The 16,101-nt window shown below is 30.0% G+C and overlaps 1 protein-coding gene across 1 annotated transcript; it reads right to left on the bottom strand.

Annotated features, from left to right (window-relative positions):
• Positions 1 to 5,090: 5,090 nt before the first annotated feature.
• On the bottom strand, positions 5,091 to 14,693 carry LOC137931552 (protein artichoke). Its single transcript, XM_068774979.1, has 5 exons — positions 14,640 to 14,693; positions 9,523 to 9,730; positions 6,329 to 9,451; positions 5,730 to 6,022; positions 5,091 to 5,657 (listed from the first exon to the last, which is right to left on the bottom strand). The coding sequence occupies exons 2-5, from the start codon at positions 9,671 to 9,673 to the stop codon at positions 5,091 to 5,093; spliced, it is 4,134 nt and encodes a 1,377-aa protein (XP_068631080.1). The 5' UTR covers positions 9,674 to 9,730; positions 14,640 to 14,693.
• Between the last annotated feature and the right edge of the window lie 1,408 nt (positions 14,694 to 16,101).

Raw genomic sequence — 16,101 nt, 5'->3', positions numbered from 1 at the left:
GTCAGAAGACATTTGATGCAGACTGCTTCTATATTGAAAATCTATGGGAGCAACTTATGCGCAATAAAAACACTTTACGGCTGAAATGATGATGGTGATGATTTCAAATTGAAATTGAAACGAATGGCGATAATCGTCCTCACCGTTTTGACCAAAAATTTTAGGTTAAATTAAATAACTGATAATTAATCTAGTATGAATAAAGTTTCATATTATACTTTATAGCTGAAACAACTATTTTTCATCCAAAATTAATTTAGTCTTATTATAATCTGATAAAATCTAGGCGGCAGGTTTCAAATAACATATAAAAAATGTGGCTTATCATTATAAATGGGTTTTATGTGTTAATCTTAATTTAAAAATGAAATATTTGTTGCTTTTTAAACTAAGTTTTGGAGATTTCATTCTTAATCTCTAGTCAAAGTGTTTGATCGTTTACGGTTACATTTGGTTGTTAATGTGTACAGTAAATTTGTATAGTAGACAGACATTACAGTTTATTTGCTGTGAGGCGGCGGCAATGTTTCCGACAAACCGGCGACGCTTTGTTTTTATTGTGCTTCCTCTGGTTCTAGATGAACAGATTCCTAGTGTATAAATTTCCTATTCTGTTTACAATAAAAATAATGAAAAAAAATACGGCTTGTCTCATTTATATTTTTGTTCCTTTTTTGTACCACATTTTTTCTTTTACCCGCAATGTTATTAAACAATTCAGCTAATATAAAACAAAATTGACTATTACTTCGTTTGTTATATACAAACGAAGTAATAGTTATCTTTGATCCTAACTTCGTTAGCTTTTCCTAGTTTATAGCATGAGTTTCTGTTTTAAGATGTCTTCTCCGGTACCCGGTAAAGTTTTAATAAAACTAATTACATTAAAAATACTCGCGTTTGCTATTATTTGATTACATTTCCTGCATCGATAGGTACGCGGCAATGTTAGTTATTTCTATTTTGTAATTATTTGGATTTTTTTAACTATGTATTTTATATTTATTATATTCAGATCAAAAATTTATAAATTAATATATATAAGAGATTTCCACCTACGTACTGACTGATCACAATATCTCTGGAACTATACACGCAAGAGGAACTTTCAAACTGTAGACCGTATAGGTATAAAACTTTTCCAGAATATTGTTATGAATTTTAAGCCACATCTTAAAACAATACATTTAGCTCATAAATTAGGTAGAAGAAATCTAGTTTAAATTTAAAAATTTGTTTTATTATCTAGTGTGTTTAGTTACCATCGTGTGAAGTGAGACGAAAATTAGTAACGACAATGATTTTTAATTATTGAAAAGAATTTCATTTTTTAAATATATAATTATAGTTAATAGATGTTTATAGTATTTTCAATACACAAAATTCAATGAATTCTCCGTCTTATTGATGTAGCAGATATTTAATCAACAAAAATGTCAAGTTTTATTAAGATCTGTAGTTCAGTGATGAGCTGGGTTTGTTCATTACATTTTTTTTTCAGTTAGTTTAAATGTTATATGCGCGCGATGAAGATTGAACTCAAAAACTTTGATCTTAAATTCGTAGCTGTATTTAGTTACATAAAAAGAATTTTAGGTCGATTTACAAACGAAACGGATATGAACAAAAATTTCACACTTCGGTGTCTTCGAGATAATTATTATTAAACCAGCTACTTACATCTCATATTTATTCTAAAAGTAAGTTAATTTACACCATATACAGTGTATGTTTATTTTTCACAGTCATAGCAATAAACCAAGTGTGCTATATATGACGTATAATATATGACAATATAATAGCTATGACAATATATTTAAATATTTTATATTACACTCAACTGGCAATAAGTCAGAATCGGCAAGAGTATAGGAGAAATGATAATGAACATTTGATAATGAAAGTTTAAGAAATTAACTTCGATATGACTAAAATAAAAAAAAAAACGTAATTAGCTTAAATGGTCTGACTCTACCCTCGAGTAAGTTACTGCAGTTTGGGCTAGGAACAGGAATCTTATAACCATACCCACATAATCATGACCTTCCTTTGGAGTTTTTTTTTTTAATATCCAGAAGATTTGCTCACAAGCTTGCTTTTAAAAATACTGTGTGATTGTTAGCAACTTTGATTTCAAGCAATTTGAGAGAGTTGGAGGCGCTTAATTGTTATTAAGATATCTATTCTTTACAGTAACCAAGCACAAATGCACTTTCGAGTGCCTTGGTTTGGCCGTTACTTTAGATGTTTTACCTGAACGCGGGAGGCCGCTGCTTAAGACGTTTTAAAAAATGTGCGCATTTCCATGTATCGTCCTGGACTCCCAGAGACATTTTGACATGCGTTTGAAATTTCACCGAGAGTTTCTCGGAATCTGAGAGGGCTGAAACTGGTCTTGATCAATGACCATAATAAGATAATCAGTTGAATTTTTACATTTCCGAAAAGCAGAGGTGGTAAGAGAAAATGTGACTAAAGATACTCACTACTAAAGATCTTCCCTTAGACCGACTGACTGCACTATAATGATGGCTTGTTAAAAGGTGAAGTTTTGATTCGTTCGTGAACTAAACAATCTAATTGAATATCATGTTTGTATGTAGTATAGTCATTTTTATATTTTGGAGTATTTCAAATCAAGTTTATTCTTTTCATTAAATATCATTATTTCACACATAACGTTTACAAAGTTAACTTCTATTCCTGTACCGCTCTAGGTTTAGTTATAGAGAATATGTGTAAGGCATTATTTCCGCTCTTGTACGAATTTTAAAAATAGTAAAATTAATAAATAAATAAAGGCAAATGAATGTTTCATTACCACTGGAATTTTTTCACTTACCTTAAATACATAAACAATAATCATATGTATATACTTGTCCTTAATTGGCGTAGAGGTGTCTTTCCTTGCTCTCGAAAATACAATTTTCAAAAATTTGAAAGCCAGAATTGACTGGTACATTTGTAATTATTTCGCTCTCTTTTATAAAAGGCCGTGGAAGAACTGTAGCGTTTTAGTAGTATTTTTATAGAAGGACCAGTATGCAGAAAGCGTTCATTTTCAAGATGGCTTCCTATTAGACCTATAGGAAATTTGGTGAAGATCTATATTCAATAGCAGATTGCTATGGATGATATGCCGATGATTTTAGTAATTTTATACTGGACAGAAGATCCAGTTATCCGTTGCTAGATAGAATTGTAACTGTTTAAACACTAATTTATAATCGTCGCAGTATTTATTTGCGCTCAAGCGTACTGAGGTATCTATTTAAGTAGACAGTCTAGATATCATTGCGGTGCTGCGTCGCATATTGTTTATTTATCATGAATAAAGCGCTGTCGGCCATTTACAGTTCGTCCAACCCACAAGGTGATACCCAAATACTCCAAGGTGAACCCATAAGATGATAGATGCAGGCGAAAACAAGAGGAATTAACTAACTATGTTTTAAAGAAGCAGAGCGCTGAAAGCATTTAGCTAAGACTCTTTCAAGTAAAGTAGTAATGAGTTCTTGCGGACCATCACTAACCTGGCAAGGCAATGGAATATTTATTTCACCCTTCATGCTCTTAATTTACTTACACAGACGTTCGAGAGAAGACCACGGGTTGCGCTATTACATGAAAGGTCTGACAGAGAAATCACTTTATACATAATAGTTGGGTTTTATTTTGTGAAAAAGTCGGCATTACTGTATTGTTTTGTTTGAGTTTATCATATATCATTTTAGTGATCGACGAAGCTAGAACATTCTCACAAAGCTAACAGCGTCGACATCAAACAGAAACCAGAGAGCCATATATCGTTAGGCCAATGCTGTATTCATTTTATGATTTTTTTCACCTTAAAAACGCTTCGTAATAAATTTAAATTTTAGCACTGATTATTTTTGATAACCTTAAACCTTACTACTACTTTAGTAATATTATCCAAAAATCTATTTTTTAATTTCAATTCAATTTTTGTATTTTTGTTTCCAGATATAAAGAGTAGTAAAAGTTGATAAGATAAGGAAGGTGCATGGGCGCGGGAAGGTTTGTATGTAAGACATTTCTGTTTATTGTACATGGGGATAGAAGCGCTATTGGCGTTGAAAGTAAACGAACCTTTTGTTTTTGTAGAAAAGATGCTTTTTGATATTTTACTCAGAGTAAAGACTCGATTAAATCCATTCACTTCTTTCTAACCTATGTTTACTAAATCTTTATTTCTTTTATAAATTTGCTTCCTTGAGATAAATTTTTTTACGTTACCACGTAAATTGCATCATACCAATTTATGTAATAACAAATATTTTAATGAAGTAAATGAATAATACAATAGCACAATAAAATTCTCAAATTATTCTTTATCTAAACTTTACTAGAAAATAAAATGAAACTGTAAAAAAATGTTTTTAAAACGTTTCTAATATAAAATGATTTTTTATTGTTAATAACTATTAATAATTATAAATATGTCAATCAATTACATAAGTGTTTATTATAAATTATATATTTAAATCAATAAACTACAGTTTACATGATACAAGTTAGACCGTTAAAATCCATAACCATAATTCCGTTTCTATTAGCTACAATACGCTTACAGTAATTATTTTAAACATATGAATGACCACTGTCGCTAAAACATTTAATAAACAAATTGCATTTAGCATTTTTAAAACTACTTTTTACAAAATATCTCACAAGTGTTATGTACATTGTTCACTTTAAGAATATTTATATGTATTGATATATTATGTTAAATATTTATAATAAAAACATAACAATAAACGTTTGACGTTCGTAATAACATAAGATAATTAGTTAGAGTACAAATTTAAAAATCACACATATTGGCGAATTGGAATTTATGTTGTGTTCATCTTTTTATTAACATTTTTTGTAATTTTTTTGTAAATTAAACTGACACTGCAGTGAAATGATTTGATCTTTATCTACGTGTATTTAGTTTATATTAGTTATTTATTTGTTGTGTGCATTATGTGCGTGCACTTCCACGTGCCTTTGTAACTTAAAGTCTTAAAGTGACGGTACAAAAAATTAACAGCGAATTATTTTTGTAATATTTACTATTAATCCTATTAACTTTTCTTAAATTGTAATTGTCCTTTATCTGTTATGGTACTTAAATCCATTTCAGTTGTCTGAGCCTCTGAGTTTTGTGATGAGAAATTGTCGTAAGATATATATTGAGGAGTTTGTTGAACTTCAGATTTAATGACAACTGGACGTTTTTTTGTTTTTATATACCCCAGTGCAGACACAAGAACAACGAATACAACAAAACCAATACAACAACCAACAACTAAACTTAGTCTTCTCGTTAAAATGTCAGCAATACCCAAGTAAGTGTTCGAAAATGGACTATCAACAGTTGTTCCGAAAATTTCAATAGTGCGGACGGTTGCACATTTTGTCGTTAAAGAATCGTTCATTGCAGGTTTTAAATAGTTAAATTGATGTTCGTCTCCAAATAAGGTAGTGCTCGGGTTTTCTTTCGTAGGAGCAATTCTGGCATCTGGTAATGAGGAATCCGTAGACATTCCAAAATTTCCAATAGCTATAACGCATATATGGTATCGAGTCCCTGGAGTTAAATGATTCAACCTTGTTGTGCGAGCAGTGAAGTTAAGAAATTTTCCCCTTATCTGTAAAAGGAAACATAATTAAACTATGTATTATGCGATGTTACTGATACGAACGTATATATTGTTATTTACATTATTTGGGTATATTTCTCCGAAATAAGCGACTTGATAGCCACTTAATCCAGTTTGATTTCGGCTCTGCCAGGATACAATTACCGAGTATGTTTGTATATCTTGAATCGCGACTCGGACAATAATAGGCAAATCACACAACTTCTGCGGAGTGAGTTCCGTAAAACGGAGTCCTTGGAGTTCATCCGGATGTTCACAAAATAGATTTTTAGTACCCTTGTTAATAATTTTACGATGTTCTTGCATCCATTTCCATTGATCTTGTGAATCACAATTGCACGTGAGAGGATTTTCTGAAACGTTTTTAAAACAATATGTTGACACTATTAATCAGTATATTACCTTCATTGAACTTAAAAGCGTTATAAACTAAAAAGGAAAATTTTGTCTGTCTGTACTTTAGAAGGTGTATTATATATAAAATGATATAAAATAAGATTTATTAATATTATCTGCTAATATCTGCATTAGAAGGCCTTATGTTGATAAGTTAAAAGAGGCCCATAAAATAGATTTATTTTAAAATATTAAGCTAAGTTATTAATATAAACAACATCTAACTACTGTTTAATTAATAATATGTATTAAATTAGCCATACCTTCAAAACTAAGTGATTTTATTTGGGTTTCTAATCCATATAGCAGCTTCATTTGTATTTTTTCAATATAATTTCTGCTCAAGTCTATGTGCGTTATTTTGTTTAATCTTTGAAATGCGTCGGATGAAATTATCGATAGCCAATTTCCGCTCAAATTTAATTCTACTAGGCTTTGCAGATTCTTGAAGTAATCTTTCGTTATTCTTGTCAAACGATTGACGGAAATATCTAGTTTTTGCAAATTTTGCAAATCCTGGGTGAATTCTTCAAGTTCTCCCAAAGTGTTTCGTGATATATTAAGTAATCTCACTGAATATAAACCTTGGAGTCTCTCTCGGGGAATATTTTCTAATTTATTTTGACTCAAGTCCAGATATACTAAAACATGTAGTTTTGAAAACGCTCCAGGAGATAATCGAATAATATCGTTTCGAAATAACGTCAGTTTTCTAAGCGATGGGAAGTTCTCAAAATCCTTACTAGTTATAATTGTTAAATTGGTGTTTGTTACCACTAGCTCTTCTAGAAGTGGAAATTGTTTTAAAGGATATGTTTGTAATAGTTGTTCTAAAGAATTGAATGACATGTTTAGCGTCGTGAGCACCGGTAACACAGTTTCGGAAAGACCGTTGCTCGGAATGTATTTAAAAAGATTATGAGATAAATCAATTTCTTTTAAGCCTAAAGAATATTGAAAGAAGTTCGGTGGAAGGACTGTGAGCTTATTATTATTCAAATTTAAAGTTACTAAGTTTTTTAGTGCCGGAGAATTAAACCCATTTAAAATCGATATTTGATTATTGCATAAATATAAAACTCTTAAATTTTGAAGACCGACAAACTTAAAAAAGTCGATACTTTTTAAATTATTTTCACATAAATCTAAAACTTCTAAAGATGATATATTAAACAACGCAACGTGTGGAAAATCTGTAAAAAGATTTCCTCGTAAATTTAGCTCTTGTAATATTGTGGTGTATGCAAATACATCTTTATGTAAATCCTTTAGCATGTTAAAAGCTAAATTAATTCGTAATAAATTTTGGTTCTTAATAAATGTAGCTGGACGTAATTGCGATATGTTCGAACTTTCTATCGTCAGTGATTGTAACGAAGGTAATTGAGATAAAGTTGTATTCTCTAAAATACTAAAATTATTTTTGGAAATAACCAGAGACTTTAATACTGGTATTTGAATTTCAAAAATATTTTTCCAGTTAAGAAAATTGTTGCACATTTCCAAGTCACTTAAATTAGGCATTGTTTTCAGTGAATTAATTTCTATTGTCGAAATGTAATTATTGTTTATTCTTAAATGTTTTACTGGCAAAGCAGAAAGGTGTAGGTCTAATATGGTTATTTTATTTTGAGATAAATCAAGAACTTTTAATTTCACTAAAGAATGAAAACTATCTTTGGCAATATGTCTTATTTCATTGAATTGTAAGTACAATTCTTCCAGAGAAATTAGATTAAAGAATGTCTCATTTCCTAAGCTAGAGATTTTATTCTCACTAAGGTCCAAAAACCTTATTCTTTTTAGCCGAGTAAATGTTTTGTTCTCAATGTGCATAATAGAGTTATTTTTAAGATAAAGCCTCTGGATATTAATTAAATCACTAAAAAGATGGGCATTTAAAGCTTTTATCTTATTTTGTGTAAGCCACATTATATGTACGCTAGTCTGTCCTTCAAGTGAACTATTTTTTAACAACGTTAAAGAATTTGCACTTAGTTGTATCGACACTAACGAAGAATTTCTATTTGGAAAAATATCTCCGATTGTAGTTAGTAAGTTTCCTTGTAGGTTTACGTGTTGAAGCTTCCGCAGTGTTATAAATGCATGTGAGTCTATATTTGTGATAATATTATTCTGCAAATGTAATTCTAATAATCCCGGTAAAGGGCTGAACACATTTCGCTTAATGTAATTTAGCTTGTTATTTTGTAAACGAATTTCCTTCAGCTCTGTTAACGTATTAAAAGTGAAATCATCTAGCTCGTTTATTTCATTGTTATCTAGGCTAAGCGTTATCAGTTTAGTGTTGAATTTAAAAATATCACTAGGAAGTTTTTTTAAAAAATTTGTTCCCATATGAAGTTGTGTTATATTCTTTAAAGAAGAAAAACAATTACTCTGTAACCGTTGCAAAGCGTTATGTTCTAAATTAAGGACTGTTAATCCCTCTGTGTTTTGAAAAGCATTGAGCGGAATTTCCAGTATATTGTTATCGGAAAGAAATATTTCGGAAAGCTGTAAAAGGTTTGAAAAGACTCCTTCGATTTGATGTAGGTGATTATAACTTAAGTCTATTGTACGTATTTTAAGGTTTTTCTGAAAAGTATTTTGTGCTAAATGTATAAGCTTGTTTCTACTCAAGTCTATATTTTCTAAACTTTCTAGAGGATAGAATGCTTCTTCTTCTATTTTTTCTATTTGATTGCTAAATATTGCTAATGTTTTAACATTTGGCACACAGCGCAGCCAATCCTTTTTAATTATTGTAAATAGGTTAGAGTTCAAATCTAAACTTTGTAAATTAGTTATGGTAATATTAAGGTTGTCTGGTATTAAATTTATTTTATTCCAAGCTAGTTTTAAATTAACAAGTTGGTGTAATTCTCCTACTGATTGTAATGGAAATTCATTGAGAAAATTTTCTGTAAAATCTAATTCAGTCAAAGAATCTTCTAAGTTGTAAAATGCGTTTTCTGAAATATTCGTCAGTTTGTTAGCTTTCAAATTGATCTTCTTCAATTTCACGTTTTTAAAAGTCTTCTCTTCTACTTCTTTAATGTTGTTCAGTTGCAAATCCAGAATCTCAAGGCGATACAGTTTTGAGAAAGATTCATGCGGGATTTTGTTTAATTTACTTGAGATTATACTTAAGCTCTGTAATAAGTCGTGAATAGGCAGAAAGGCGTTTGGATTGATTTTCTTAATGTTTGATTGTGAAATATGCAAATTAACTACTTTGTTATTTGAAGAAAAAATATCTGACTTGAGCTCCGTTATGGAATTGTCTAAATCATAAATAGACAAAGACTGTATGGTGCCTTTTATCTTCGATAAAACACTTTTAACAACACTAGTTGTTGCGCTTGGACACTCAAGGAATAAACCTGGAACACAATATTTGTTGTCAATCGAATATCAAGTTTTTTTTTTAAATTAATTTAAATGACATGCTTACCTTCTTTGAAATTATAACAAGGACAAATTGGATTTTCTGCTAAGCTTGGGCATTGTGATTGTTCTTCTCCTTGTAGTATCTGAATATGGATGATAAAAAGAAAGGCGTAGATTCCGAATTCCACTTTGAACAGCTGTGTACAAATGCCCATATTGGTTTGACGTCATTTCATCCACATGTTGCATTCGGAGTGTCGAGGATTTTGTATCTATAAAATATTGTAGGTATTAAACAAAACAGAAAATAAAAATAGTATTTTCAATATTCTTTCGAAAAATTACACATCATTGCTTGAATATTATTTGACAGAATATATATGAATAGCGAATAATTAAAGTTTATGTTGTGTTCGAATTGATTAAAATAAACAAAAACTTCAATCTTTCTGTTTATTCGTAATTACATTAATGAATATAGTCAGTTCAATATATTATGTAGAAATAAGTTGACAACAAGTTAAATAAAATAAATGTATTGGCAAATTTTTTATCACATGTATATATATAAGTCAACGATAAATATATGTAAAAGCAATCAATTAACAAACACATACTGTAAATAATCAAGTAACTTTAAAGTAATATAATACATATGTTGTAGGTATAATATAGCTTGCCGCGTTGGTACTGGCGATTATAATAGTTTGCCACACTATGGTGTCCTTATGAACCGGCTGAGGAAAAAATACTCTCGGATGATAGACAACATCATATCCTGAATATACTGGTATGAAATAGAAATAATTGAGCTATCAAGCGTGGAAGGAATCGCCACGTTATCCCAAAATATAGCCTATTAGAAATCAACGAGAGAGTCCTATATCCAACAATGGACATCCTGTGGCTGAAATGATAATGATGAGGTTAAACATTTAAACCTAGTTCTAATGCTCACGACGTGTTGATTCGTTTAATTAAATTATTATCTTATATAAAAGCTTCGATAAATCTTGGCAATAGTACTGCCTGGGGATAAAAGTACGGTTCGTTTAATAACTATTTCGCATAGTTTGTTTCAGGTACTTATTGCTGATATGTATTTAAAAAAATTACCTTTGTTTTATATTTGATTACCATAGAATACAATTTCTATATTACACTTCTATTACATATAGATATAAAAATATATATGTACTTATATTTCCTGCTAGATATAATTTAATAATTAAATAAACGTGATAAATACTCGTAGAAACTAGTTCAACAAATTACACAGAAAAAAATACAAAGTATTTTAAAGGTAATTAAGAACACACGTGAATTAAAAGTTGCGACAAAATTTAAGCAATCGGAATGAAAAAAGGTAATATTTAGCTATTTACATGAACAAATGTATTATTCTATGTTATGTGGATTATTCACCCAATTATAATTTTTATATCTTTTCAAAAGTTTTGTTTTTTGTAAACAGCGTTACAAAAATATTTATGCTAGCACCTGAGTGTATTCTTTTCGTATTAACTAAAAGGGTGTTTATTGAAAGGTCACAGTTTTTTTTAAATCGCCTAATATTTTTGTATTCAAAATGATAATTAAAAATTTGATCAACTTAATACATAAATCTTTCACTACTTTCGCAGCTAAAGAATTGTGATCACATCTCTATTAATATAGATATTTTTTTGTTTTAAAATTGAACAGAACCTATTTTAAAGGAAGCGCAATATCTTTTGAAATTTATGCTTAGTACAGAAGAAATTAACATTATCAAAGCGTTTTCGAATCTAATGAATATAAAGTAAAGCTTAAAGAAGATTTTCTCGACCGAAACTTTGTAGTTATTTAGGAAAACAAAAGTTTGTAACAACTTTTTTTTATTTTTGATGAAATAATAATATATCATTGGCAGAGACTAAAAATATTTCTATTATTCGTTTCCTTATTGTAAATATAATTTTTAATATTTATCAAAATTTTTCTCAAAATTTAAAAATTAATATGTTAGTCATAACTTTGTTTGTTTTTTTCTGTTATACCTTAAAAAATGCAAAATCCAATTTGTATTGAAAAAAATTATAAATAAAGGATAGATTTAAGATATTACCATTAATGGATGATAAAGGGGTAAGAGCAAACCGTGTTTCAAAGAACGCTGAAAATACGTGGTGATACGAGATACAATACAACTTAGGTTATTAAACTTTAACGTAGTTATTCTTGTACCGAAATAGTATGAGCTATTCGCACTAGTTTTTAAATATATGTCGCTATCGCATAAAATACGGTTAATAGCATTCAAGATCCTTTTAATATGTTTGAAGCAAGAATAAAACAGCCGTTTATCCAATGTTATGAAAATTGCATTTTTTTATTTATCACCCAAAATATTATTTTTATAAATTGCACAACATAATTTAATCGTTTGTCATAATGTTCACATATTCTTAGATTATAAACTGCAGGATTATATTTATATAATTTTATAATTAGCTTAATTACGTCAAATCAAAATAAAGTGTATTGAATCGGTGACGATATTGAATATAACTATGATGTTACAGTTATAATAATATTTATTTCGTGAACGTGAGTGGCATTTGGTTTTTGGCGATATGATTTAATTTAAATAATAAAAATTAGCTACATACCTCGAAGCAATACTTTGTATTTATTTTAAATTATTAATAATTTTCTAAATTCCTTATATATAAATATAGGCTAAAATTCTCCTTACGTCATACTTGTTTACTTTTTTGGTTTGCAATTTGACGTAAATAAATCGGCCGAAAAGTTAATGTAATTTTGATAATATTTACATCGCTATTACGTTTCGTTAATAATGTCTTAACAGATTTTTTGTGAGCTTCCACATGTATAGATGTATAAGCTTATGTTGGATTGCCAAAGCGAATACAAAGAAATCCTGTACATTTCTGTTAAATATGTATATTCAGGGTACAATATGCGGCTTATTTGAAGACTAATTCTCAACAATGAGGTTATCTAGGATAGTAAGACGCGTAATCTGCTCATAGCCTCGTTTCTGCCGTTTCTTTTAATGTTTTAATTGTGAAGACGTCATTACATGTATTTAGGTACTAGCTAGTACAAATGAATAAAGACAGTAACGTATTGTGTCAACATTTTATTAATTTTCCTATCGATTCAAATCTTAGATACAGATATAACAAAATCACTTAATTTAAAATTCACCTTCTACAATAATAGATTAACCAATAGAAAATAAGAATGACAAGACGAATTTCACAATAATGAAATGCGTCTAAACTCTGAATCTGGGCGTCATACGTTATGATGCACACGGGATATAACAGAAGTGTCATAGTTGTAACGGAGTGTCACAGTAGGGAGCGACCGCCAAATTATTTCGCCAATCTCTGAGTACGTAAAACCGGGTACTAAAACTAATATAATTTAGTTCAACCAAAAAGAAACTACATTTGATTACAAACAAGGGAGTCAAAAAGATTTTGACTGAACATGACAGCGTCTGACCACCTATCAAAAGATTGATAATAGCCAGTAAGATCCTCTTTCATGAGAAAAATCATTTTGTTACTGCTTTTTTTCTACTACCACGGAGTGTGGAACCATGGAGCGTAATGCTTGGAATTTCTCGACAAGATTGAATTAGGAATAGGAGATCCGTAGAGAACGAAAGTGGCAGAGGGCAAGCCATAGAGTGCGCAGAATAGACTGCTACCTTAATGTTCTGGAGCAGAGACTACGGACCGACAAGCACAGCGTAAGATGTTCACCCAAAACGTGAACAGGTGACCTTTTTAGAATAATCAGAAGGCATTGGATGCAGCCGCTTCCGACTGGTTTTATAGGAATTCTACAGGGAGGCCTATGTACAGCAGGGGACATTACTACAGCTCATGAATCGATCTAGAACGGTAACTTAATATTGTCTATTTCTAGTACTGTTATAGAAAGAGCGTATCACTTGGACTGAATGAATGCTTCATCTATGCTTTATATTTCGTCTCCACATACACTTTATTACCTAATTAATTATAGATCAATTTTGACTTTACGACAAAGTAGTACCAACAAATAGTAATGAAATAAGAGAAAGACATTTCTTAATATTATGATTTGTACATATGCCATTGAAACTAAATTTCATTTCCAAAATAAACTACTTATTGAATTGTCATATCACTATAAAACTATACACAATTTCATACCTTATGGTAACGTACAATAAGCTAAAAATATTTATGTTATACGAAAATAGATTAAAATAGTTTAAAAACAATAGCCTACTTTAATAAAGACTATTGAATTTCATGAATAATATAACTTCGAGTGGGATCATATATTATTAATCATTGGTTTTGAAACCGAAAAAAAAAATATTTTTAGTATTTTGAAATTTCTTTTAAAAGATCGATTAACGGAGATTTATAATTAAAAAAAAGATTTATAATTATAAAGTATAAGTAAAGATATAAGTATTTTTGGAAAAATTATCATTTTAACTTGTGAGTAATACAGGTTGATATTTAAAAATGTGTTAATAACATATTTAAGGAGATACAAAATTTAATCACAAAAGCTTTTAATTATTTATTAATAATTTACAATGTTTTGCTGCTGCAAAAAACTTGAAATCAAAACGTAAATGTTTAAAAAAACACAAAATGGCCTTTTAACCGTCAACTATATATTAACTGGCTAAATTAAGCGAATTTTTGATGACACGATTATTAATTAGTATTCAACAATTCTGCAAAGAATTAGACACGTTGTATATTTATAAGTCTAAATTAGAAATTATTCCAATAATTTGTTACTCTCTGCCCGTAAGAAGTGAGACCTAATCGGAAATCCAAAATTAAGTAAAGAAAAATTATAACATTAGTCAGTTAATGCTATCTGCTGTTGAACTGTCATTCTTGGTTTTATATAACTGTTTACATTATTGTATATTCACCATTTGTCAAATGCACCCTGTATACATAAAACTTTATAATATTGTAATATCGAGAAAACTAAAAAAGTCGGTGATCTATTAAAACTTTAAAAACATTTTAAAATAAACCTTTTTAGTTAATAATTGATTTGAAAATATTAAATATTTTAATTTTTAATTTCATTAAAAATCTCCGAAAAAGAAAGTAAAAACTTTATCTAAAAATAAATACTTACCAGGTTTAACTTATTCGAATATTTAAATTAGAAGAAAGTAATATTATAGGTCACTTTCTCCTGCCGTTTATAATAATAGATCATCCATAGTTATCTTTGCACTTTCGAAAATACACTCACGATGTGTGAACGATAAGCTCGGCCGCGGAGCACGATTCGGTGTAGTTCCGGATTTGTATTGGCAACACTTGGGAGCGACCGTTTCGTCCCCACTCCCGTAGCTCACTGGAGCAGGGATCTCAGCGGAGTCTGCGTAATAGGACGGCATCTCTACAGATTGCTGTATGGGAATAAGCGCTAATAAATTACAAACGCTGTACGCGCGTTACGCGAACGAGACCATGTTCTTGATTAGTTTGAAGTCTTCCGCTAATGTGTCAGACACATAAGGAAGTCTGGATTACACATATCGCCACAGTTCACTCGCGGTTAAATTATTTTAAACATCGGTTATGATTCAGAAATGCATCATTAACTTACCTATATATTATCATCTTGCAACTAATATATAAATACTACTTGTTGTACTAGTATTTACGTAACATAGACGATGTTTACTTTTGATTTAGTTACTTGAATCCAAAAAAAAATTGTAAACATTCAATTATCTGTTTATCAATGTTTTTCAAAATATTTTACTAATTGCCCACATAATAAATGGTCGCTAGGGCCTTAAGGTTTTGGTTTAATGTTTTGTTCTTTAGTTAAATTCAATAGTAACTTTATTTTCTGCTACCAAGGAGTTGTCCTAGTGAGACATGGAGGTGTTATGTTATATATATGGCTAAGAGTTAGAATTAGCAATGAGGAGATCGCTATGGCTTCTACATGAACGAAATTAACCGATATAGCATACTCGTAAGTGGCAGTGGGTAGGTAAAAGAATGGATCGTTACTGGGACCACGAGGTTCTGGAGTGGAGACCATGAACTGGCAAGCGCAGCGTAGGATGTCCACGCACTTATTAACTGACGCTGGATACAGGCTGGAAGCGTCTGCACCGATCCTATAAGAAAATTCTGGGGAAGGCCTATATTAAGCAGTGCCGTCTTACGGCTGAAATGATGATTGATTGATGAGTAGTTGTGAGTTGCACCGACATATTATATAATAAATTTTCCACTACGTTTTGATTACTATTAATTAATTTTCATTGTAATAATTTATGGTACTTACATGATATTTTTTGCTTAACATCATCCTATCAAGCTTTCTTGTTGGTTTTGATTGACGTCAATGGTATGATGAGTAGAGATTGTTAAAATTTATTACCTGTTGTATTGGAAAAAAGTCACGATGTCCGCGAGTTTTCTTCTTATAGTATAACAGAATTATTGGGTATAGGTAAGGACTTTAAGACATATAGCTCATTTGTCAGCAAAAAGTTGTAAAGCTTTTATACCTATTCCCAAACATCCTGTATTATCACTGTGAAATAATACATTGATTCACATAATACATT

The sequence above is a fragment of the Battus philenor genome, unplaced genomic scaffold (assembly GCF_028537555.1).
Source record: "Battus philenor isolate CCGP_79_NKW_IND1 unplaced genomic scaffold, ilBatPhil1.0.hap1 SCAF_8, whole genome shotgun sequence".
NCBI classification, from domain to species: domain Eukaryota; kingdom Metazoa; phylum Arthropoda; class Insecta; order Lepidoptera; family Papilionidae; genus Battus; species Battus philenor.
The sequence above is the reverse complement of the archived record's forward strand: the minus strand, read 5'-3'. Positions and strand labels throughout refer to the sequence as shown.

Coding starts and splice junctions, on each gene's coding strand:
- LOC137931552 (XM_068774979.1), bottom strand. CDS start 9,673: ATGGGCATTTGTACACAGCTGTTCAAAGTGGAATTCGGAATCTACGCC. Junction 9,452..9,522: donor TTGTTATAATTTCAAAGAAG/GTAAGCATGTCA, acceptor ATTGTGTTCCAG/GTTTATTCCTTGAGTGTCCA. Junction 5,658..5,729: donor GAGAAATATACCCAAATAAT/GTAAATAACAAT, acceptor TTCCTTTTACAG/ATAAGGGGAAAATTTCTTAA.